The following is a 25,916-nucleotide window of genomic DNA, read 5'->3' on the forward strand; positions in this document are numbered from 1 at the left end:
CCTTCACTCACCACAGCTGTTTGGCCACAATTATAAATCTACATGGCGGCACAGTGCTTGATAGCTTGCAGGGAATTGTAGATCTGTCACCTCATTTGATCTTCAGACATCCCTGTAAGAAAGGCCAGACAGAGATTCTTAAAATTCCCATTTCACAGTTAGGGAAATGAGACTTGGAGTGGGGGTGAGAGGATTACATTCCGCTGAGGTCACTTAGCCAGGAAGGGGCGGAGCTGCAAATCACATGACCCACCAGCAGAGATGTGCTCCCTGGCCTCCCAGGACGGGAGAAAGGGATCCGAATTGGGAAATGAAAGGATACTGGAAGTCAGAGGTGGGAACACGTTGACTGGTGGCTAAGCAGGTGGCTAAGCAGGCAGCCATTTCTCTCAGTGACGACTCTCTCTGTCCTTATCCTCCCAGCCAGCTGTGGTGCATCTACAGGGCCAAGGGTCAGCAATTCAAGTCAAGAATGGTAAGAGTCAAAGTCGTCTCTCTCCCTAAGAGGAGCTTCTCCTGTCTTCCTTATTCGCAGCCTTCAAAGAATCACCAGCCTAGCTCCTCCGTGGGCCCCTAGAAGTAACCTGGGCCGTTGACGGGGTGGGGTGCGCATTCGCTACTCCGTCTGCCCTCTGCTGGCTGTCCTGGGTAATTGCTCGCACCTAGACTGGTGCGACCTAGACTGGCACAAATTGCATTTAGAATCACTGATGAGAAAGCGGAAAGGGACTTGGGACATCATGGAGGCGGGGAATTCTTGGCAGATGAAGGTGGTATCAGAGTCACCAAGGGGACATGTACAGTTTGATCAACATCTTCACAGTACATGCTAGAGAAGATAAAACCACAGAAAAGTAAATTGTTGTCTGATGGGTCTCCGCAGAAAACAGGTGGAGGGAGCATTTCCCGGGGTTGGGGGAGGGAGGAAGCATGCCAGACTCTCCTGGGAGTATGAGATGCTAGTATCTGTAAGAAGGGGAAACAAGTTTAAGGGGCTTAAGAAAACTGACTTAATGTAATCCCTGCATTTAAAAGATGGGGAACCAGAGTCCCAGTGAGAATGGATAATCCCTTAAGAAATCATACTGCTGGGGCGCCTGGGTGGCTCAGTGGGTTGAAGCCTCTGCCAGGGTCCTGGGATCGAGCCCCGCATCGGGCTTTCTGCTCAGCGGGGAGCCTGCTTCCCTGCCTCTCTGCCTGCCTCTCTGCCTACTTGTGATCTCTGTCTGTCAAGTAAATAAATAAAATCTTTTAAAATTTTTATTTTTAAAAAAATCATACTGCCTTATATTTGGATGGTCCTTTGGAGTTTTCAGCATGCATTCTTTTGTCTTTCTTTTTTAAAGATTATATTTATTTGAGAGAGAGAGATAGCATGGAAACAGGAAGGAGGGACCGAGGAAGAGGGAGAAGCAGGCTCCCTGCTGAGCAGGTAGCCTGATCCCAGGACCCTGGAAGCATGACCCTAACCAAAGGCAGCCACTTAACTGACTGAGCCACCCAGGCGCCCCTTGTCTTTCATTTCCTGTGCTCCTCACAGCAACCCTGTGCTGCAGGTATTAGTTCCTTTTTGCAGAGACAGAAACTGAAGCTCGGAGAAGTTAACTCCTTGGCCCAAGAGTTCAGTTAAGTGTAGGGGCTGGATTCAAAACTATGTCTGTCTTAGTCTTTCCATGGTGCTGGGCTCCTTCAGTGATGTGCGTACACTCCACTGAATGATTAGGTTCGTTTTCTCCCCCAAAGAGACGTGAACATTCATTAAAGAACAGCACTTCAAAATAATGTCCAGTCCCCAGGGTGCACATAGCCTAAAATGCCTGACCTCCCGTCCCACCGCCCCAGGACCCTTAGGAAGCAGCAAGCCAGCCAGGATGCCAGATGCTTAAGGAGCCTGGAGAGGAAGAGAGGGGCTCTAAGTGCAGAAACAGTGAATGAAGTTTAGGAAACCTGCTGCATGGGGACAGCTCCTAAGAGTCCAGTCTGCCCTGAACCGGCTGTGCTGAGCTGCCCTAATGATCATGCTTAGCCACATCCTGGACTGCCACCCGGATGCCTGAAATTTAATCACCTCCAAAGTAGAAGGAGGAACAGAGCAGTAGCAAAAACCAAAGAGTCCTGCTGGGACCAAGTGCCTTGGGCCCTGGCACCCTGGATGGGCCATAATCACCATCTGTCCAGGGAGGAGTGAGACAGGCAGGAAACAGATTCGTCTGGGTGGACGGGTAGCCTCCATGCTCAGTCTATGCCCGAAGCTATGGATTTTGCTCCCACTACCATGCAACAAGACCGGCTCCAACCCTCTGGGCCAATCCCTAATCATAGTTTATGCTGATCTTAAGTTGCAGTGAAAGCAGAAGGGAGGGAGGAGGGGTGGAAGTACACCAAGCAGAGCAGTCACCTGGAGGGGCTGCACCAGGGCATCTCTTCCTAACTCCTGTCCCACCCACTGTCACCTCAAGGAAAGATGACCACCTATTCCAGAAGGCCCGTTTCCTCACACCTCTGAGAGGCAGGCCTCCTGAGACTAGCGAAAGATGAACACTCACAACATAATTCCTTGGGTGAAGAAGGGAAGGTTTTGAGAGGGAACAGTCCCCTGAGCTTAGACCCTCTCCTCCAGTGGTGGAAGGAGGGAACATCCCTCCTTCTGCAGGATTGAAAGGGAAGCTTTTCCTTCACCTTCCCATACTGGCTCTCATTGTCCAGCAAAGGCGGTAGGATAACCCCTCTTCCCTCAATGGGATTGGGCTGGCAGATGCTTTACCAGGGATAACTCAGCTCCCAGATACCCTTGCTGGTTCTAGTGCTGCCGGCTGGTCTATCCCTCACTCTCATAAAGTTTCCCCTCTCCTATGGGGCCTTAGGAGGGGTGGCCACTCATTCCAGCTGTCATGAAGTCTGACTCACCCGCGATCACTAAGGTTCTCCAGGTAGACAGTTCCTTGGGCTAAGTGGTTTCCTGCATGGGGCAGGGAAGCCTTCCAGAAGGGAGCATGCATGAAGGAACTGTAAAAAGGAATCTTTAAAGGAGAAAGAAAAAACCCATGAACCTGAGAGCCAGAGGAGGGATTCAGGGGGCTAGGGCTGGAGAAATAGAATGGAATAATAAGACCTAGCCTGCCACTCAGTGTCTGAATGTTGCCTGCACAGGCCCCAGAACAACAAAGAAAATAGGGCAGCATGCCCACTGTCTTCTTGCCTTCACCCCTAATTCCAGCTGCAAGGTGTTGGTTAAAGACCCTTCTAGATGGAGGGGTCAGGAAAGGAGGGAGGGAGGCAGACAAAGCCCCCCAGAGGCCTGAGGCAGGCCTGGCAGCTGCTCGACAAACAATGCTTTGTCTGCTTCCACACGCTCTTCTGAAAGCAAATAGCTTGGCCTCTGGGGCTGTCCACCTTGCGCTGGGATCTGGGTGGGGGTGGGGAGGGGTGCTGCTCCCTGTCTCTTGTTTCTGTTGCCCGGATTCTTCGGACATGTACTGAGTGACTGCCCTTCTCTCATACTGAGATCTTTCAGGTGGAGTGCTCAATGACTGGTCTCGCATCACCATGAACCCCAAGGTGTTTAAGCTACATCCCCGCAGCGGGGAGCTGGAGGTACTGGTGGACGGCACCTACTTCATCTATAGTCAGGTAGAAGTGAGTACGGTCTCAGGCCTAACTCTTCTTATATCCAGAATGCAGATCCGGTGCAGGCCACATAGGGGCACTGTGGAGCCAGCCAAGACCTGCTAACTTCCCCCTCTCTAGGGAGACTGGGGTGGGGGCGCTACCCTGGGAGGCAGTTGAAAAGGGGAAAGAGAGAAGGGCCCGTTTTGGTTGGGGTCCCCCCCCCAGCCGGTTATCCTTGAAAAACTGCAAACGGGCCCCTCCCACACCCCCCCCATCTGATCCCCTCCTGCTGGGCCCCAGGCCCTCGTTGCCCCATTCTACTGCCAAATTCCATCTCTGGGTCAGTATATATCCTCTGAGCATACCCCCTTGCCCCGCCTGACACCGCTAGCTCCACATTAAATAGTGCTCCTGCAGGCTTTCTCTCCACCTCAAAGCCATTTATTTGGGATGGTCTTTCCTTCCTCTTTCTCCCTCTCCTGTCCACCTTTCTGTGTCTCTGTCCATTCCGTCCAACATCCTGCCACCATTCTCCCAGCCCTTGGGGTTCTTTCCTTGCCCTCCCCTGTTCCACACTGGATCTGCTCCCCAGGTGTGCCCAGCCACTCCCGCCCCTGTTGTTTGCCTCAGAACTAGAGGTTAGCTGAGCCCTGATGCTGGGGCTTCTGTGGGGTGGACAGCGAGTAGGCAGATGGACAGAAGGACTACAGAGCCAACAGAAGGGTCTCTCGGGAGGGTGGCCAGAGAAGATGGGTTAACAAGCATTCGATCAGCCCATCCTGGCATAGAAATACTGCACCTGTATACACTGCTCCCTCCTGAAGAGCCTATGGAGGGAACAAACTTTCATAAAATGATTGAGGATGACCGATATCCCCCCTGAGAGGGGGGGGGTCAATCCCCAGGGAGCACACGGGTATAATCCTATAGGCATAGGCCATTTCTTCTAAGCTCCTTTGTGTGTGTGTGGGGGGGGAATCAACGCTTGCGGTGGGGTTATTTTCCAGGCCCAGAATAGATCAGGAGAGGCCTCAGGCCTTGAATGCCATGAAAACTGGGAAAATCCCCCCTTGAAAGCAGGCCAGTGAACGTGGGTTGACACTTCCCTATGGCCACAAAGTAAAGTCAGGGGCCTAGGTTTTGTCCTTCCAAACTCCTTAGCTCATTTATGGTGGATAGCACTCCATCTCTCCGGATATGTTTCCTTGATCATCAGGGGGCCAAGGGGCACCATAAAAATCCAGGAGAGAAATTCAGCCACAGGGGACAGTGAGCTGCAAGCTCGAGGCCCTAAAGAGCCAAAAAAAACGGCAAGATGTTACCGTGCCCTCTCTCAGGAATCAGCAACTTCCAAGGTCAGCCGCAAATAGTCCTTGGGGCACGGCATGGGAAGTCAATTTGTATCCATTTGTCCATAGCACTGATTGACCCCCTACTGTGTGCAGAGCCCTGTTGCCTCTTGCTGGGGCTGAGCAGGGTGGAGGGCAGGGGAGGGGCTGGGGGAGCTACCTGAGTGAGAAAGGCCTGGATCCTACCCTTGACAGAGCTGACAGCTGGCGAGTTTTTGCAAAGAGATTTGCAGCCACCCAAGCCCCATGGAGTGTGGAGGGAGTGGGGTGTATCATCCCATCATCTTGCCTTTCTTGTTGACCAGCGAACATGCCCTCAGGTGGCACTGCCCCCTTCACGAGGTGTATGGGCCAGCTCCTCCGAGAAGGTCCCGTGGGTCCTGGGCAGGGAAGGGCCCCACCCTCTCCTTTGTCTCTCCCCCAATCCCTTCTCCTTGCCTCTCACCCAGGTCTATTACATCAACTTCACTGACTTCGCCAGCTACGAGGTGGTGGTGGACGAGAAGCCCTTCCTGCAGTGTACCCGCAGCATTGAGACAGGCAAGACCAACTACAACACTTGTTACACCGCAGGAGTCTGCCTCCTCAAGGCCAGGCAGAAGATTGCCGTGAAGATGGTACATGCCGACATCTCCATCAATATGAGCAAGCACACCACCTTCTTTGGGGCCATCAGGCTGGGCGAGGCCCCTGCATCCTAGATTCCCCCCATTTTCTGCCATGCTCCCGCCCCTGCCCCAGAGCTGGGAGCTGGGACTCCCAGAACCTCTCAGTGCTGCTGTGGAATGAGGTGTGATGGGTATCGCAGCCACAGAGATAGATAATCCAGGGCTATTTATTCCCCAGTGACTCCAGGATGATGAGGAGGCCCGCTTGACTTTCCAGAATGACCTTGAGTTCACAGGAGGGTTGATGGAGCCCCAGGGTTTGTAGGAAGCAGGACCTTCTTCCTTGGCTCCGTGTCAGCTGGCTTATGGCTCGACTCTTCAACCTCAAGGTTGCTTTTGTCAGAGTGATTGTTTCTTGCACTAAGGTGGGGAGTCCAGGGCAGCAGGCAAGAGAAAGCAAAAGTGGACTCCAGACTGTGGGGGCAAGCCTCTGACCCTAAAGGGGCTGCTGTTCCTCTCTTGGGTAGGGCTGGCGGCAAGGGTGGCGCGGGAGGGGAGCAGTAAAGCCTAAGCAGATGGATGGGGAGGGGAAAGGCAGGCACTGGTGGCAGAGACCCAGGGAGAAACCTGCCAAACCTCAGGGTCCAGAGGAACAGGGCAGGGGGTCTCTTCCCACCCTTCCCACTCAGGCTGTGAGCCAGCTCACAGCAACTTGCTGGGCTTTGGGGGCAGGAGGTTGGCAGGGAATAGCCATACACCCCCTGCTGGGAGCCTGCTCAAGAACCTGAAGGCAGACTTGGGGCCCTGTGTCTTCCACTTTGTTTACAACCATGTTCCACACTCAGAAAAATCTCTGGGTTCCTTTCCAATTGCCCCCTTTCCCAGCCGGACCAGAACTCCTGTCTTCTTTCTCCACAGAGCCTACCTCTGTCTAAGACAGGTGCCTCCCCTGGGACCTGTGCTTATGTGAGTCTGGGACACTCTTCCCATGACCTGGGCGCAAAGAGTCTTTGCCGTTTATTAAGCGACACAAATATTCATCTAGTCGAGTTGTGTCTGGGGCAAAGGGTTGGACTGGGTGACCTCCGGGAATCCCTTCAAATTCAAATACTTAGGCAGCTTCCAGGATAGCCTACAAAAATTCCCAAACCCCAGCCTACCCCCTAGGCATCAGCAAGGCAGAAATTCTCTGCCTGACCCCAAAAGGGCAAGAAGTGGGGTTTTTTCTTCTCAAGGTTGCTGTGGCCTAAGTGGCCATGAGCCAAGGTGCTATCCAAAAGGACAGCCACCAATGCCCTGCAGACCCACCTTTCCTCACTCTGGCTTCAGAAAGCCATAGCAGAATCACCAGAGATTCCAGGGCCGTTCACCTGAATCCAGGCTCAAGAAAAGCCAGCATCTAGGCATCAGGCAAGGCTCTGCCCCATAACCAGGTCCAAAGATCCCTTACCCACCCACCCACCCACCCCCCGACCCCAAGTTCCCCACTGGATCACATAGTAGGACCATTCAAGGGCCTGATCTCTCACTGCCAGGGGCCAGCCTGGTTTTAGGATGCTGGGTCTAGCCCAAAACTAGGGAGGGCCAACGTTGTACAGTCCGCTAATTTTGCTCCTGAAACAAATTTCCTTTGGAGGAGAGGAGAGAAGGGGAGAGGAGAGGAGAAGGAAGGGGAAAGGAGGGGAGGGGAGGGAAGAGGAGAGGAAAGGAAGGGAGGGGAGGGGAGGGGAGGGGAGGGGAAGGGAGGGGAGAAGGGACTTATTCTTCAGGCAGCTGAAATCCACCAAGAACTGGTACTCATTTCTCCACTGTACCTTCCCTTTCCAAACAGCCATAATGCTCGCCCCATGGCAGGTCCAGACCAGAGTGGCAGGCTATGCCACCATTGTCTGGTTGCTAATGACAGCCTTGCAACTCCAAGTGGGGTGAACTTGAGGCATGCATCTGGCCCAGGCTCCTGGAAAGTACCTTAGACTGCCCTGAGTTGTAGCAAGAACTGAAGGGAACCTCTCCTTAAAGTCTGGAAAGTACTTTCTCATTATCTCCTTTGAGGATACTATGAATCCCATTGTGTAGACAGGGCCCGGAGAGGTGAAGTGCTTTTCCAGGATCCCCACCAGTTTAGGCCACGGCCCGGGGCTTCGGCCAGATCCACCTCCAGAGCTATTCCATTATGCAGCATTGTGTTGAACTTGCAGTCTAGAGAGAACCAACAAAAATGGGAATAAGGACCCCAGATACTTTAGCATCCCAGAGAGAAACCCAGAGGTGCTTGTTTTCGTTCCTTGATAGTAATTCCTTGGTGTTCTTTTGGTTCCCGGGGACTTTGTGGCAAAAAGAGTAGGACATTTCTTTGGGAAACTGCCATCAGCCTTAGGGCTCTTGTGGTCAGAATTGTCTCGGTGCCATGTCGAAGCAGCAGGCCTCCAGTACCCCCAGAACTATACCCCTCATGCTCTTCCACCCACCCATTGGGTACTGGAGCCCCTGCCATGCGCAAGGGCCTCCACTGGTTACCGTACAGACAGGTCACGGGAGCTGGTCCACTTCCCACAGCTACTCAGTGGCTCCTTGGTTCTTCCTAACATCCCACGGAGGGCTTTGTTCTACCAGGATGTCTCCTGATGAAGGAAAGGCCCCAGAGAGAGGCCTGGCTCTAAAGCCAGATGTGTGTGAGGAGAGGGGAGGAGGAGGCTTCCGAACTGTACCCCTGAAGGACATTCTGACTCCCTTCCGGAGGTCCAGATAAGGAGGGGGGATTATAGGGGCGATAGGCCTTCTCATGGGACCCTGTCTTCATTGTGAACCCTCCAAAGGAACTAGAGGGAAGGAGGCGAGGACAGAAGCAATAGACAGCTGGGGACCCTGTTGCAGTGAGCTCATCAACAATGTGGTGAAACAATTTACTAGCAAGAGGATGTGGGAATAGATTTACGGTCTGAAATGGCGCTGATGTGAGTTCATCAGAGGGCCGGGGCTAGTACGGGGAATGGGATGAGGACATTTGTGTGAGCAAGCAGATGGCAGAGGTTTGAAGGAGAATTGCATGGCTGGGGCCTTGGCCAGCTGCTTGGGCTTCAGCGGCCAAGGCCAGCCTAAAAGCCAGCCATTGGGGGCTGTTCACCTCCTAGTTCCTTGGGAAATGTCATCTTTGCCTTCTGGCCCCCCTCATCAATCCTGAGCCAGATTCCTTTCACCCGAAGCAGGAAAGGGCTAAGAAGCCTGGAGGCGAGCAGAGGTTGGATCCCTGTGCAAGCACGTATGTTTTCTGTAACTTCCAGTGGATGCGAATAGAGTCAGAGAACTTTAGAGGGAGCCCCAGAGGCCCAGAGATGGAAGGTCATCTGGCCAAGTGACCGAGCCCTGACCTGCCGACTCAAAAGAGTGAGGGGGTGGAGCAGCCTCTGTCCTGCCCCGAGCCCTCCCTTCTTCTACCCCCAGACTCAAGACTGGAAGTGCTGGGCCCCCTTCAGGAGCCCAGCCAGGCAGGGGAGAGAGTCCCTTTAGGGGCCATCAGAACTCTTTCCCCCTCCCCCCAGGCATTCTCCCTACAGTGTTCTCTGTACTGGAAGGCTCTGGACTGGCCCAATACCAGGAAGTCCTAGGCTACCCAGGCTCTCCCTCGAGCCTGGCCCGGAGGCTCCCCTAGGCCACAGTGAGCACAAAGAAGGAAGTGGATTGTTTCTTTTAACGCCCTTGGGGGCTCTCTCCAGGGGGACTCGGGGTGTGTCATTTATTGATTCAAAAAACTTCCATCTGGGGTGGGGGGGTGGGCTTTGTGGTGAGAATGGCCTGGAGCAGGCCCAGTGCTGCTTTGGGGGGTCGGCATCCAGTGTGAGATACTATGTACATAAACTATATATAATGTATATAAACTGGGATGTAAGTTTGTGTAAATTAATGGTTCGTTCTTGGCAAATAAAGCTTTTTTTTTCTTTCGCCCCCCCATTCTTGAAATCAACTTAAGTGCTTCCTCTGTGCCAGGGGCCGCTTTGCATGTGCCGCCACAGGTGAGCCTGGGGAAGTGCCAAGGCACCCATTTCAGAGAAGGCAACCAAAGATTGTTGAAGGTTCCTGTCAGAACTTCTCACATCCTCTGTGTGTGCCAGACCACACACGTCCCCATCCCTACCACCTGAGGTCTTTCCCATCACCGCTTGTCCGGGAAGTTAGAGGTCCTGTGGGAAAGAATTGCTGTTCTGGGGGCAGAGAAGCAGCATGGAGCTTGTCTCAGCCTAACACTATGGCATCTGTGACAGACATCTCAGGCCTGAGGCCCTAACAGCATGGGAAGATCCAGCCTCCAGCACCCCATGAAGTAACCTCCCATTTGGCAGATGAGGAGACCAATGCTCGGGGATTCTCAGTAGCTCACCCAAGGTCACCCAACTGTAGAAAGGCGACTTTAACATTCAAAGGGCTGCTGACCAGAGCTTACTCTGTACACTTGCTTTCAAGCATCAAGATGCCATGAAATTGAGGACAGAGTCTGCTCAAGGATAGGAAATGGGCAGAATGAGTGGAGGAGCCTAATTTGGGGTAGCTGTCCCATTTCCAGAGGTCAATCACATTCAGTATCATTGGCCTTCCCAGTAGCCTCTGAGGTAAGCAGAGGAGGGAGGGATTCTGGGTTCCATGTTACAGGTGAAGAAGCTCAGCCTCAGAGATGATAGCTTGTCCTGTGTCACATGGCTTGAAGGCAGCGGAGCCTGAATTCCCAAGCGCACAGGTTCCCAAGGCACCCAGTCCTGCAGGAGCCTCGCTGCCAGGAGATGGGGCGGCTTGAGAGCTAGAAAACAGCCATGAACCCAGGGACCCTCAGCCCTTAAAACAGATGAGTTGGACCACAAGCAGTATCAGAAGAAGAGCTTTTTATTCTGTCCATTGTTCTCCTCAGTACTGATGCTGAGTGGCCGTGGGTGAGGCAAACTTCGGGCTACCTCTCGGCTAGGGCTTTCCCTGCCTTTGGGGGCTACTTCCCTGGTAGCCCCGAGGTGAAAGCAGAGAAGAGCCGGAAGGAGGCAAGAGATGAAGGAAGAAAAAAAGAAGAAGAAGAAGAAAAAAGAGAGATGAAGGAAGAAGCGGGGCCTAGAGAGTAGCTTCCTCATATTGCGGACTTAGCCAGATCAGGAGGAGGATGCCCACAGGTGACTTCTGTCCTCCTGTTCCACAGATTCGAAACCTTCCAGCCCAGGCCAAGAAGCCGCTGGGGGTGTCTGTCAAACAATCACCAGTTCCTGGTCCTCTGAGACGCCATACTTGGTCTTATGCTGGTCAAAGAGTTGGCGTAGGGCATCGATGTAGAGTGCATGGTATCTAGCCACAGTCTCCTCGCTCGGATTCTCAATCTTGGGCAGTGGTAGCGGCTTCCCGACTGCCAGAGGAGACAGAGAAGAAGGGAAAAGCATCAGAACTGCTCACTCCTCAGAATGGGCCTCAGCCCGAGCCTCAGCCCTCAAGCCCAGGTTCTCCCCGCCCTTCCCCCCACCATACCCCTCATTCCAGTCTACCTCCCTGCCTCTGGACACAGCCAGAGCTAAGGTGAAGCCCCGGAAGTGGATCCAATATCCTAGACATGGCTGCCAGTGGGCGGGCTCACTCACCAACGGTAGTCACAGGCCGGGCGAAGGGCAGTAAGCCCCAGGAGTTCTCTGTGAGGCCGCGCCCATAGAAAGCACAAGGGTAGATGTGTATCATACGCTGAACCCACTTCTGGAAGCGATTCACCAAGCCCCCAGGGGTGAAAATGTGCTGATTGTAGAGGTCTGTCTCCCCAAAGGCATAGGCAGGGATTAGAGGAACTCTGCGGAGGAAAGGCATATCCTTCGATGGCCAGATGCACTGACTACTTGCGGTCCCTGGGTCTGCCTCTAGACTTCTTGGCCCATGACTTAGGGGGACCGAGGTCCAGACTAAGTGCGAGGGCCCCGCTCTCTACCTTAAGCTTCGTGTGGAGGCAAAATAGCAGCAAGCTAAAGGAAGCAGGTCCCAGACCCTCCTGTGAAGCTACAGGTCTGAAACACTGGAAGAGAAGACCCAAGGGCCATTTCATTTGGCTTTCTTCTTTCTAACCCACACAGCAGTTTGGGGTCTCTCTGACATGAGCTTGTGGCCAGTGGCCTTTTATAGAGGGACCGGCCCAGATGAGACCCTAGCGTGAGGGAGAAGAGCCGAGGGCTGGCCCTCCAGCTTTTCCTCATAAGCAGAAATGCCTCGAGGACCCAGCCCAGACTCTACTCCCACATAGAGGCTGCTTTCTACCTCCCTTTTTAAGTATCACTTCCTCAAAAATCCCTTACTCCTTCCATGCTGGGCTTTCAGAGCTGTCCTTACCCATGCTGAAGGGCCACACGTACAAAGCCAGTCCGTTTCTTCAAGAACAGAGTAGTAGAGCCTGGCAGGCTATAGCTGCACTCTGCCAGGCCACCAACCACCACAATCAGCATGTTGCCTTTGCCTTTGTGTGTGAGCAGAAAGTCCATGGATGCTTGACTCACTGAGCAGGCCCCTGGAGGGGAGGGGCAGAAAACACTGAAAGCTCATTGGCCACTTCCCCAACCTCCTAACTTTCCTCCCTACCTCTTCAAAGGAGGGAAGAGCCTCGTGTCAGGCAGGTGAGCCTAAGGTAGCTTTCTAAGACTGGAGAGGATCACCGAGTAGGCCTTGCCTCTCTCCCATTCCCCCAACACTTCTCCCTGGGGGAGCCATGTTTCCTTTGGCTTTACATCTTAGGAGCCAACTCACCTGAAGACATGACATACTCTCTGAGAAACGGCACCCAGAAAAAGGCTCCCAGGGTGAGAATATGAGGAGTGATACCGGGAAAGATCTTGGAGAAGCCTGAGGTATCTGTGGCAAAGTGGCCAAAGCATGAATGGGACAAGAGCCCATGAGGGTGGCACACAAGGATGTAGTTGTGGTTGGGGGAGATATCATGAGTCTTCAAAAGCTGTGGAGGAGAGGGGAGTCAGAAGGGGAATGGCCAAGAAAGGGTACTCCTCTTCCAGACAGAGCCCAGGCAGGGAAATTGTGGCCATGTCCAGCCAGGCAGGTGGGTAACACACAGTGATGGGGGGCATCATTCACATGGGGCTCAATGGGAATGATGCCCCCAACCTCCACCCTGGCCCAACTGCTGGCCTGGAGTTGGGGCTGGGCCCGGGACACAAGTTGGGGGTGGGAGGACCTGGGGCTATTCACCTTGAGGGGGAAGTAATCACAGTACTGTTTCCATATGCACCATCTCCTCACACAGTCAATCCGGCGGCCCCCTGAAAACAGAGCTAAAGTAGCCATGTCTTTGTTGTTTTTTTTTTTTAAGATTTTATTTATTTATTTGACAGAGAGACACAGCAAGATGGGGAACACAAGCAGGGGGAGTGAGAGAGGGAGAAGCAGGCTTCCCAGCGAGCCACGAGCCCGATGCAGGGCTCGATCCCAGGACTCTGGGATCATGACCTGAACTGAAGGCAGACGCTTAACAACTGAGCCACCCAGGTGCCCCAGTAGCCACGTTTTGTCCACCCCCATTGTCTCCTCCAGAGCCCCTTTGGGCCAGCTGCAGGATATCCCCTCATCCCCTGCTGTCACCTGGCCTTGTAAGCAACAACGGAGGCGAATCATGTCACATCAGGGCCGATTTAGGACAGGCCCAGCTTGCTGCTTTACCCACTGCTTTTCCCCGAACCCACTCCGGGTCTGTTCTAGGCCTTTCCAGCATTTTGAAAAGGCTTCTTCCCTCAGCTTCTCTAACCCAGGGAGCAGAAACAAGCTAAAGGGCCACCTGGGAGTTGAACAGAGCCTCTCAGGACTATGAGAAGAAGAGAGAAGAGAGCGTGTGGCCAGTGGCAACACAGCCCCAGAGGGACCCTTACCTCGCTGGGGTGTCTTCCAGTCGAAAGCCAGCCAGCTGAGAAGGAGCACAGTGAGGGGCCAGTATGACGTGAACAGCACCAGGTAGATGTTGACAGAGATTACGGTGAAGACTGTAAGGAGCCCAGCCCAGAGTTAAAGAATTGTAAAGAGTCCTCCCCACTTGCCCTCCCTCCGGGGGCTCTCCACCCCAAGGTTACACACACTCACCCACACTCACCAAATACTCTTGCTTCCTCACCCTAGCACGGGGTCTGCATGCCCATGTCCCCAGCCCTCCCTCTCCTGTCAGTCCTAGGGACCCCTGTTTTGGATCTGGAAGGCAAGGTGCTTTCCTCTCCAGCTGTGCCCCATGCGGTAAGCCATCTGCTTCCCAGGACGTGCCCTGGCCCTGCTCTGAGCTGTGTTCAATAGCGGGGAGCCACCGATGGGCCACTCTGATCTAAGATCTAATCCTCGGAGGCTGGGAGTCCAGGAAAGACAGAGTCAGGAACGGTTTTCCCCCATGCTCACATTTTCCTCTCCAGATCTTCTCTGTGAGGCGTCAGTGAAGGGAATACCAGAGAAAGAGAAGACCCAACTTCAGCCAGGCTGGGAGCACACCAGTTGGCAAATGAGAAACAAAAGACAACGCAAGCTGGGACCCAATAAGGACCTGGGCTGTATCAGGCTCCAGTGAGACAGGAGCACTGGAGGGTAGAGTAGTTAGGATGGACTTCATGGAGACGAGTCCTAGGGAGCCACACTCAGAAATATGAACAGACTCCATTTTTAAAACAGCTGTGACTAAGACAGCTAGCTGTGAGAGAAAGCGGGTAAAACCAAAGGCTAGAAAACAGAACACACCTCTAACTGAGCGTGGCAGACTGAACATAAGCTGTTTTTTTCTTTTTTCTACCTTGACTCCTTGCCAAGTCCTCATGAAAATTATCCTAAGAGTTTGTTGTTGTTGTTTTAAGATTTATTTATTTGACAGAGAGAGAGAGAGAGAGCAAGAGAGGGAACACAAGCAGGGTGAGCGGGAGAGGGAGAAGCAGACTCTCCGCCGAGCAGGGAGCCTGACACGAGGCTCGATCCCAGGACACCGGGACCATGACCTAAAACAAAGGCAGACCCCCAACCAACTGAGCCACCCAGGCACCCCCCCCCCAAGAATGTTTTTAAAAGATAGAACTCTGCAGTGAAAAAAAGAATTTGACGGAGACAAACAACAGTGGACGGGAGATGCCTGCAGGATATTCGCACGCTGGAAAGTAGATGAAGGAGGCAGTAACTGACTTCAGACAAAGAAAATTGAAAACTGGTCACCCACCTGGAAAATGGCTATAGGACCAAGCCTGTTTGTGGTGGACAATCTGGAAAACACTCAGAATCTAGAGCCAGCAGGTGTCACACAAAAGCAGTGTGAGGCACGGGCCTTGACTGAGAGTCTACTGAAAAGGTAGTTAGAGCTCCAGGTCCCCTTCCCTCCCCTACACAGTTGGACAATGGGAAGGACTACTCTCCACAAATGGAACCAAAGAGACTTTAGACTCAGACACTTGCACTCAACACAGACAGCTAAGATGAACTCGGTATGCAGCCAAATTATTAATCAAGCATAAAAGTAGAATCAAGACAATCTCAGACATACAGTCTGAGATGGTTCGTCTCCCATTTCTCTTTCTCAGGGAACTACTGGAGGATCGGCTCCTTGAAGATAAGGGAGTCAGCCAAGACAGAGGAAGGCACAGGATCAGAGCAGGGGGCAGGAAAGGAGCCAACAGAAGGAGGAAATGACCAGGTCCAGGGCTAGGGCAAAGCCAGCCGGGTGCCTAGGGCACAAAATGGAAGAAAACACTCCCAGGGTCAAGCAACTACTGACCCAACATTCGCACAACCTGGAGAGTGAGCACCTTCTTAAACTGTGCACCTGTGGTGCCTGAAGGGCCCTGGAGGTGAGAGCTGTGCGTTAAGAAGACCAGTGCTTTGTAACAAGAGGATGCTGGGTTCCAGTAGCCATATCCTCCAGGAAATAAGCAGTGGGGGAGGACCTGTAGATTCCTGATGTGTTCACACATATGGAGAGATCACTATGTCTGTGGAGGATTCAAAGATGACTTGGTGTAGTTAATGGCTATCTGATAGATAACAAAAGAAATTTAGAATGAGACGACGATGAGTTCAGGGAAAACAGAAAGTTGTCACAGGCAAGGACATAGGCTCTCAGTACACAAAATGGCTCCACTAGTGATATTCCCAGTCATAGTTAGTTAGGCATTGAGCCAAACTATTACAGTCTCGGGAGGATGGAGGAAGAGGAAAGATCTAGCAACAGCAGGTAGAGCCAAATTCTCATCTTCCACATCAGGAAATCAGTGACAACGTCTAAAGCCATCCAATCAGAAATACTATAGTAATCTGTAGACATCTTAAGTAGTAAAATGTAGGAACCTGGAGATAAATAGCAGAAGAAAAATCTAGAAGTGACTGCCTCTAGGGAAGAGATCTAAGGCCTATGGTTTTAGCCTTTTGATTTGCCCTTTCTAAGACTACTGGACTTTGTTGAGAAAGAGAGGAATGTCCTGGTCTAGTCCAGAAGAGACCTCTCTGTTTCGCCAAGGCTTTGCTTAACCCAGACAGTGTCGGGGACATCTTGTGAGGCAGCGTGGCCTCAGGTGGAGTGCCTGGGCAGTGAGATGAGTCCCCGATCCGCCATTTCCCACGAGTGGGACTCACACGGCCCCTATCTGCCTTCTCTTCCTCACAGACTTAGTGCAAAGGTCTCTTCTCGAGGCCTTCAGGGTCCAAAGAGATATGAATCCATACACAGGGTGAAGAGCTGGGAAGGCTTCACCCACCCCACGTGAGCTAGCACGGATAGGGGGAACACTGGAACCTCCGTCTCCTGCGGCCCAGGCCTAGAGCCCTTCTGCCTGCTCCACACCACATCTCTGTATGCCCCACCATTGGTCTCTAATGAAGGGTTCCCTGGCACAGTTTTCTCCCTGTACTAATGTTTCTTCCAGCCACTCTCCTCCTTCAGCCTCCTCTGCCCCCTCACAGCGGGCCCTACACCCTCTGTCTTGCTTCTTCTATTTCTGTCACACATGTCTTCTGATCATCAGGCCATATTAATTCCATTCCAGTTTCTCCAGTCTCCCCTTTCCTCCCCTCCTGTGTGCATTCCTCTTCCTAGACGGATACAGACAACAGCCTCTTCCCAGAACCAGTGCGCTATACAGAGCAAGAGTGAGCTCTTGAAAACACAAACCCAACATTGTTGCCCTGTGCCAAACCCTATCATGGCTCCCCATGGCCCTCAGGAGAAAGCCCAAACTCTTTTCGTTAGTTGGCAGTGCCTGGCACAATCATCCCCTGTCTGCTTCTCCAGCGTCCTCTTCTCTATCCCGTTCATTTATTTGATACACATCAGGCGTCAGTTCTGGGCCTCTTGCCCCTCACCCCACTTCACCACCCACAGCTCCTTGGACGCTTTACGCTCTCCCCATCCTAGCCTTGCCTTGGGTTACCCACGCGCTGCCCCGAACACTCGTCCTTCCCCGACTTCCTGCATGCCCTTCAAGAGTCAACTCATTCAGGAGAAAAATGGGCAAAGGTCGTGAACAGGCAGTGAACAGAAACTTAAAATGAGACAATTAGGGATTAGAGCACCCTCTGGCTTAGTATGTGCTCCGGGGACATGCCCAGACCCAGCTGCAAGGATCGGCAGTGAACGAGCCGATGCAAGAGGTAGAGAAGAGATCTCACTGACTGGAATCAGATCCTTGTGGGCTCAACTCCCAGGATAGCCCCTCGGCTTCCTCAGCTCTGTGATCTTGGACAGACCACTTAATGCCTCGTGCCCCTTAGCACCCTCATCCGTACAAATGGGGCTTATTAGCCACGTAAGGGGCTTAGAACAGTGCCTGACATGAAAACAGGGTGCAATTAATGTTAGCTAATATTATTCACACTTATTATGTGTGTGTAGCTGTTAGTATATATTATTATGCATAATGATAGCTTCTACCTCATAAGGCTGGCAGGAGGCTACAAGGAAATAATAGATGTGAAAATATCTGGTACGAAGTCGCGAATACATATGAATTCCTTTCTGCTGGGCTCTTCCAGCTCTGACTGCTAATCATTCCTAGAATAACACCGCTCTTTCAGCACAGAGGGGTTCTGGTGTCCACTCCAGGCAGGCCTCCGAGCTTCCCATTCCCTGTCCTCTAGCCCACTCTCCCGAATGACTAGCAAGTCCTGGATTCCCAAGGCCAACTTGAGTTCTTCTTTCCCAGTTATCCTACAAGATCATTGGTTCACACCCTTGCCTCCTGCTTATCCTCACCTAGACCACCTGACAAATGAGAATTTTTTTCCAGCTTCCCCCCACCCACTCAAACACACACACACACACACACACACACACACACACACACACAGGGATGCTTTTCTCTAAAATCCAGGACACAATGGCCAGTGTATATGTAGTTTCCACAAAGCAATTGTAGTGTAAACAGTAGGGGGAAATGGCTGGATAGATGGATGAACTGTTCCTGGCAATGGGCTTTCAGAGCCTCCGTCCACCACCGGGCAGCTGCTCAAGTGCATGAGGTTGTAGCTAAGTCCTTTTCCTTGAGGAACCTCGATGGCACTGCTCCCCATCTTCCCCACACATGCCCTGCGTGCCCCAGTGTAGACCCAGGAGGGTTCACCATACACATTGGCATCAAGGCTCGTTTGCACACACACACACGCACATGCACTCCCGCATAGGCACACACCCACACATACCCTCATGTACACCATATTCCATGAGTACTGTGCCCCGGCAAGTCAGGCGAGACGCGGAGGTGATTAGTCACCCGGATTTGTCTGGGACAACCCAAGTTTTGGCATTCAAAACCACGCTCAACCCTAAAACTTCTCAGTCCTGGGAAGACCACACCAGGTGATCACCCTACGGAAGGCTGAAGACTCACCGATGACAAAGACACTCAAGGCCCACTGGAAAACAGCAAAAACCTCCAGGGCAGTCTTAAGGTCCTTTTTGGAGGGCAAGAGCATCGTGTTCAGGGTTTCAGAGGCTCCAAGTAAGTGCTACTCCTTTGGCTTCCCAGCCCCTGTTGTTCAGGAGCCTTTGAGGTTTCCTCTTTTCATGCTTTGTGCGCCAGCCCCCCACTAGTCTCCACCCCCCCACTCCCACCCCTACACATGATAGCAGGGACACACGTCACCTCTGCTTGCCCAGCTCCTTCCAGCTGTCTACCCACGGGCACTTTCACCCATTTGGGCACAGCCTTGGCTGAGATTGTGACACACCCTGGCTCACCTGCACAGAAAAAGCTCTGGTGTGGGAAGTGAGTGGGAGGGGCTTGTGGTTGACCAGGGTCCTCCAGAGCCCAGGTGGATCTCGGAGAGAAGCGGGCAGCCAGGAACCAGTGGTCTGCATTTCTATTTATGAGGCCCAGCTGTGCGTGTGGTCTCTCAAAGACAATGCAAATGCAAGAGAACAAGAGACGAGGCCAGAGGCCATGCCTAGAAACACCTTCAGTCATTTGGTCAGTACCGGAGAACTCATTACTCCCCGTGAACAGACATCAGATATAGGTCTACGAGCATTGGGTAGGTGCTGAATAAATTTTTGTGTGGAATGAATAAATAAATGTGAGCACCTATCAAATTTTGTGTACATGGAATTCCAGAAGAGGCAAAAAATAATCTATGGTGAAAAACTTCAGAGTAGTGGTTGCCCTGCTAGCAAAATGACTAGGAAGGGGCATGATGGAAATTTGGGGGCTGATGATGATGTTCTCCATCTTGACAGAGCTTTGAGTTACACAGGTCAAAAACTCATTTGTCAAAGCTCAGTAAGTGTATGCTTAAGATGTGTGCAATTCTTTACACGTTCATTTTACCTAAAAAGCAAACAAATATTGAATTCTCCTTAATGCTGAAGTATTTAGGGGAAAAGAATGCCAATGGCTAAAATTTACCCTGAGACGCATATAAGATGTATTGATGGATGGACAGAGAAATATGTGGATATATAGATGTACAATCAATCAAATGTAGCAAAACATTATTTGTACAGTCTAGGTGGTGGCTGTTCACTGTGCAATTCTTTCAACTATTCTGTAGGTTTGAAATATTTTTATAATTGAATTTTGCTAAAAAAGTTCCTCAAGTCATTATTAAAATTTAATTTAGGGGCACCTGGGTGGCTCAGTGAGTTAAGCCTCTGCCTTCGACTCAGGTCATGATCTCAGGGTCCTGGGATCAAGCCCCACATCTGGCTCTCTGCTCAGCAGGGGACCTTCTCCCCCCCCCACACCCATCTCTCTGCCTACTTGTGATCTCTGTCAAATAAATAAATTAAATCTTTCCTTAAAAACTTAATTTAAGGGACACCTGGGAGGCTCAGTCGGTTAGGCATCTGCCTTCAGCTTAGGTCATGATCCCAGGGTCCTTGAATCAAGCCCTGCATCGGGTTCCTCACTCAGCAGGGAGTCTGCTTCTCCCTCTCTCTCTGCCTGCTGCTCCCCCTGCTTGTGCTCGCTCTCTCGCTCTCTCTCCCTGACAAACAAATAAGCAAAAAGCCCTTAATTTTAAAAATGTGATTTGTCTGTGCCTGTGCATGTGTACATGTGGCCTTTGTATGTGTGTGTGTGTGTATATATATATATATATATATGTATATATGTATATATACATATATATACATATACATATATACGTATGTGTGTGTGTGTATATATATATATATGTATATATGTATATATACATATGTATATCTGTATATATACATATATATATATATATATATATATTCAAAGGGAAAAATGTCTAGCTATCAACTTACAATTATATATCCACACCAGTAGGTGGCATCTCCAAGCATGTGTCCGTGTGCTCTAGAGAGGTATGAGTATGAATGCATCTAAGTCCAGCCAGGTGTGTGCTGTGAGCCAAGTGGAAGAAATTGTGTAAGACTGGAAGGGTTTCCTGATGCAACATACAATTACTGAAGGCATAGTATATGCCAGGGACTGTTCTAGGCAGCTGATCAGTGAGCAAAACATATTTTTTTAAATCATGCTTTGGTAAAGTTTATGTTCCAGTGGGCAAAGACAGATGATAGAAATCAATTAATTAACTAATTACATCATGTGTTATGAGGTGGTAAGTGCTATGAGAAAAGGAAAAGAGTTTGAGCAAAATGGGAAGGATCTGGAGTGCCGGTGTGGGTGGAGGAGGAATTAGGCAGGAATCGCAGGCCCCCCAGTTTTAAAAGGGAACGCCACACATGGAAAAGGTGGCATTTGGGCAAGGGCTTGAAAGAGGTGAGGAAGTGAGTCATTTGGATGTCTGAACTGAGAATGTTCCAGATAGAGGGCACAGTCAGTACACACACCCTCAGGTGGGGTGTGTCTTACGGGTTTTGAGGAACAGAAGATTCCAGCTGGGTGAGGAGAGAAGAGGAGGAAGGAGAGGCCAGAGAGCTTGCTAGGGCCAGATGGTTTGCAGCATTGACCTTTTACTCTGATTGAAATGGGAGAGCCCATGTGAGGTTTTGAGTGACAGATTCAAAAATGAAAGAAGGAAGGAAGGAAGGAAGGGAAGAAAGGAAGATAGAAAGAAAGAAAGAAGAAAAGAAAAGGAAAGAAAAGAAACAGGATTTCCTTATGGTTTTAAAAGGCCAGTGAAGAAGGAGGAGACTTTTGAGGGACTAGGACAGTCATCCATGGGTCAGATGATGGTGGCTCAGGCCAGATGGATGGCAATCAGGATGGTGAGAAGTGGCTGGATTCTGGGTGCTTCTTCTGAAGCAGAGGCTCAGGTGCCTCTCCAGGGGAGTCCCATTGGTCAGCACCCACCATGGGTCCCACGTGGGCCTCGGTAACTTCCTTGCATCCAGCCTAGTCCCATCCAGTTTTTCAGGAAATACATGGAGGGTGTTAGGGGGCAGCTCCTCTGCTTGGTGGGAATATTGGTTCTACAAAGAGGCTAGTGGGAATCGAGGCTGCCAAAGGTAGCAGAGACAATCTCGGAAAGAGTCTGGACACGGGGACAAGGAGTTTGGTCTTAAACTTGTGGACACTGAGGAGGCACAATTAGCTTCTGAGCAGGGATGGTGACTCGTGCCAAATGCCACATGAGGACAACTGTAGGGTACAGGGTGACTATCAAGTCCCAGGGTCCAGGATGTTCCCGTGACTGACACATAGGCCCACCTGTTTCTCTTCGCCAACGCAGACTTGCAGTCCCAGCTCTGCCTCCACAGAGAGTAAGTTGATTGGCTCCTTGGGACTTTCCCCAGGCCAGAAAGGCCTACTGACCCAAATTTCCGTCTTCAATAAACTGACTTTACTGTTTCAGATAGAAGTATCCTATTCTTTATTTAGGTTCCTGTTAGGGAGACCTTCTGAACATTAAACACAGGTGAGGGGCAAGGGACAGAGAAGGCCTGACAGATGAGAAATCATCCAGCTGGGGCATTTGGTGTGGAGGTGAGGATAAAGAGGAGCTACAGGGGATGGTCAAGGTTCTGACTCCTTCCCTGAGTGGATCGTGAGGATGGGGAATATAGGAGAAAGAGCAACTTCTTGCTGGGTGGGTGGAACAAATTAGAAGCTTAGTTCGGGCCACCATTTGGGAGAGGGTATCTGTGAGACCAGCAGTCCCTAAGGTGGCTAGCAAGGCTAGTTGCTGGTTTCTAAGATGTGTCCTCCTGACCCTGGGCTTTTGGAGACATGCTTCAGGGGCAAATACAGCAGGGATGGAGCCGAGGACTTGACTTGCCAGACCCGACTGGAAACAGCAAATCAGCTCTGTTTTAATCTGCTTTCAGTTGGAATTCCACAAAAGACAGTATTTGACCAAAAAGCCGCTGGGGGAGGGGAAGGTTCTGCATGACTCTTAGGGAGTTAGCAGGAAAGGATCTGCACTTCCCTGCCAAGAAGAAACTGCCTCTGCCTGGCTGGGATGGGCTGCGGGCCAACCGTATTGGGCCCAATGACATGTCTGGGGGCCAGTGCTATGGTAGCAAGTGGAGACTGTGGCCTGCTTGAAAAGAGGAAGAGCTGCCTGCTGGAGAGGAAGAATGTGAGGACGGGGGGAAGTGGCAGGGAGGCTTGTGGGCTACCCCCTCTACTGAGCCACCCCTGAGAAAGTCATCTTTCACATCAGCCTGGCCCTAAGGTCTTGTTTTATTGTTGTTGTTGGTTTTTTAAGATTTTATTTATTTATTTATTTATTTGTTTATTTGAGAGAGAGAGCATGAGAGGGAGAAGGTCAGAGGGAGATGCAGACTCCCTGCGGAGCAAGGAGTCCAAAGCAGGACTCAATTCCAGGACTCTGGGATCATGACCTGAGCCAAAGGCAGTCACTTTACCAACTGAGCCACCCGGGCGCCCCCTGAGGACTTGTTTTGTTATCCCTGTGCCTCTTCATGCATCTGTCCACCAACGCTGGCTCCTCACCCTCCCAACCTGGTCTGAGAGCTCTTGGAGGGGTGGGGGGGGGGTAGTGGCAGAAACCAGATGGTACTCTGTTTTCATATGGCTAGCTCCTGACACACACAGTAGGCATACTCTGACATTTGTTATCAAAATGCCCAAGCGGGTGGAAGCTCAGCATGGACAAATCTTTGGGGCTTGATATCCTCAAAGGTAAATGTGAGAATGTGAGAATCCAGACAAGTGATAGATGGACAATTTTTTCATGAATGGTGAAATGGTGTCCACAGGTAGGTTGCTGCTGTCACAATGATTGAGAGAAGTGGAGAGAGGAGGGCAGGGCACTGAGGAGAGCCCAGAGTTCAGCTGGGCCTGCCCTCAGAGGACCTTCTCTCCAAGCAGTGCTACCTTGGAGAAATGGTGTCAGAAACCCAAGAGCAGACTCAATGACAGTGCCAACATTTGGAATATTCTAGAAACTCTCCTTCTCCATGGGCACACAGAAGGCCATGTGCCCAGCTGACATATCTGGTTGTGTCCCACCATCCTAACACCAAAGAGGGAAACAACCCAGACTGTTTGAGAGCTTCCAGTCCTCAGTCCTATCCCCCTCGATTATGCCCCCACCCCATCCTCTCAAAATCCCTGGAGATCCTGAGACTCAGAGATTATCAGAGCTGGAAGGGCTCTCTGAGGCTCCTAATTCCAAGTCACCCAAGGAGGGCTCCCCACAGCCTTCACTGAGTTCCCTGCCAATGAAATCCTTCTTCCTGCTCTCAGAACCTGGCCCAACTCCCCACTGGTCCTATTCTAGGCCTCTGGAAACAGACAAAAAATAGTCCTTCCTTTACATAGCAGTTCTCACTTCAGCCAGGAAGGGTTACCAGATAAAATGCAGGAGGCCAAATCTCATATGGGACATACTTCTACTACAACACTCTTCATTGTTTATCTGAAGTCAGATTTAATTGAGTCACGTATCTTTATTTGCTAATTTTGGCAGCCCAGTAACCCAGGATCACATGGTTAGCAGTTGGCATACTGTGACAGTCATAGCCAGACCATGTCCACCACATCCACAGACCAGACCCAGCTCATTGGTCCAGGAGGTCTGTGTGTAACCTTTGCTTTCCCAGCTGCCCCGGAAATCAGGTTAGCTCCCCATCCCTTGCACTGAACGGTTTAGTTAAACTCTCTCAAAGGTGTTGCTGCTGTGCTAGGGGATTTTTCCTACATATCTCACACTCACCCCATCCCAACCATCTCTTCTGCTTGCTGGACAAGGCTTTTAGGCACTCTGGCTTACATGCCACTTTTCCCTTTCTCTCATCTGGCAAACTAAGAATGATCAGGAGATAAGAGGCCTGACCAAGAAACCGGAACATGAGGCTCATGAAGGAGGACAGGCAAGGCCAAGACTCATGCAGCTGGAAGGTTCCAGAGCCACTCTTTAATGCCTCAGCGGGTTGCACAATGGATACCTTTCCTATTTCCAAATAGCCCCAGCCTTTGTGAGCCCACACAGCCGTTTCTCCCAGACGACTCACCCCTACCTACAGTAATGAGTTTCAAACTCTCCCATGTGTATTCATGAAATCCCTTAGCAGATGTGGGAGGGAGACAGGAGAAGCTACTCCTAGTAAATAAACCATCAATGAGGAGGAACAAAGGAAGAAGCAGGACAAGAACCCTAGTGACGGTGAACCTCTGTCCAAAAGCTCAGCTTCAATTTTGCATGTCATTGTGTAGTTACTTATTTTCATGTCTGTCTTTCCCTACTCAACCACAAGCTCCTTGAGGTTAGGGATCTTAGTCTATTTTGTTCACTGTTATATCCATAGTGAACAATGCCTGGCATATAGTAGGATGGATGAACGGCAACGGAAACGAATGAATAGGATAGCAAAGCAGGTGAAGGGTAAGAACAGGGTCAGAAACAAAAGGGTCAGTACAGAAATCAAGCATGAACACAACAGGAAACTCAATGTGACCTTTGATCCTTAAGGGCTAGGTGGGAGGATGAAGAAAGAGCAAATCCTTGATGATGAGCTAAAAAAACCTCAATGACAACTTCCCTCTTGTCTAATCTCACAAAACCCCTTACACATTCCAACACCTACAGCCCAGTGAAGTAATCCTTCATCAGCAAGTGTTTGAGACAGAGTAATTCTCCAGATTTTCAGGAATTGTGAGCCCTGGACAGGATGAAATAATTTCTTTTTTTTTTTAAGACCTTATTTATTTATTTGCCAGAGAGAGAGAGAAAGAGCATGAGCAGGGAGGAAGGGTAGAGGCAGAGGGAGAAGCAGGCTTCCCACTGAGCGGGGAGCCCAATGCAACCTCGATCCCAGGACCCCAGGATCATGATCTGAGTCAAAAGCAGTCATTTAATCGACTGAGCCACCCAGGCATCCCAAGATGAAATAATTTCTTTACATCCTCTCTCTTTACACTGAAATATCATTGTAACAACTTAAATATAACAGCTTGTTTATGACAATTTCTCAATAGCTCTTGAGCTCGCTGGAAAGCTCCTTCTGATGTGAGCTGGGAACCCAGTCCAGACAGACGCTAAGGGACCATTAAACTCCAAACTAATGGAGAAGCTGATTACTATGAAAACTACCATGTCTGGTGGCCTCTAGAGGGGAGGAGAAATGGGGGTGGTGAGGTGGAAAGGGGAGGATGTAAGAGAGTGGAGTGGGGACCAGAAGCTGGGAGGGAGGCATTAAGGTACTGTAGAGGGAAGAAACTGCTGTTTATTCTTATCTTTCTTGGTGCCAGGCACTGAGCTGGGTCCTTCACATACATTTAATCGTAACAAGCCACCTGCAAGATAGACATTAATTCTCTTGCCCCTCCCACCTTACTAACTGGCAAAGCGTATGCTATTCATCGACAAGACAGCCCATCACCATTCCCAGAGCTTATTATTGGAAAAGGTAACCTTGAACTCCCTGCCTTCTCAAATGTGAGAACTGACATTCAGAGAGAGCTGCCTGAAAAGCGGCAGTCCATCCATTGCTGGAGATGTG

General features: G+C 50.9%; 2 protein-coding genes across 5 annotated transcripts in view; one reads left to right on the forward strand and one right to left on the reverse strand.

Moving 5' to 3' along the window:
- EDA (ectodysplasin A) overlaps positions 1 to 9,508 on the forward strand; it is a 477,063-nt gene extending 467,555 nt beyond the window's left edge. Inside the window, exons 6-8 of one of the 4 annotated variants that reach the window (XM_032331771.1) lie at positions 424 to 475; positions 3,515 to 3,636; positions 5,408 to 9,508. In XM_032331771.1, coding sequence (XP_032187662.1) covers positions 424 to 475; positions 3,515 to 3,636; positions 5,408 to 5,659 — 426 coding nt within the window. In that variant the 3' untranslated portion in view covers positions 5,660 to 9,508. Of the gene's footprint in view, positions 1 to 423; positions 476 to 3,505; positions 3,637 to 5,407 lie in introns of all 4 variants that reach the window. The other 3 variants (XM_032331772.1, XM_032331769.1, XM_032331770.1) reach the window with 3 other exon arrangements.
- A 914-nt stretch (positions 9,509 to 10,422) lies between these two features.
- AWAT2 (acyl-CoA wax alcohol acyltransferase 2) lies at positions 10,423 to 18,562 on the reverse strand. Its single transcript, XM_032331688.1, has 7 exons — positions 18,406 to 18,562; positions 13,441 to 13,551; positions 12,767 to 12,837; positions 12,311 to 12,515; positions 11,900 to 12,074; positions 11,170 to 11,369; positions 10,423 to 10,940 (listed from the first exon to the last, which is right to left on the reverse strand). The coding sequence occupies exons 1-7, from the start codon at positions 18,488 to 18,490 to the stop codon at positions 10,786 to 10,788; spliced, it is 1,002 nt and encodes a 333-aa protein (XP_032187579.1). The 5' UTR covers positions 18,491 to 18,562; the 3' UTR covers positions 10,423 to 10,785.
- Between the last annotated feature and the right edge of the window lie 7,354 nt (positions 18,563 to 25,916).

Source organism: Mustela erminea, chromosome X (genome assembly GCF_009829155.1).
Source record: "Mustela erminea isolate mMusErm1 chromosome X, mMusErm1.Pri, whole genome shotgun sequence".
Taxonomy (NCBI): domain Eukaryota; kingdom Metazoa; phylum Chordata; class Mammalia; order Carnivora; family Mustelidae; genus Mustela; species Mustela erminea.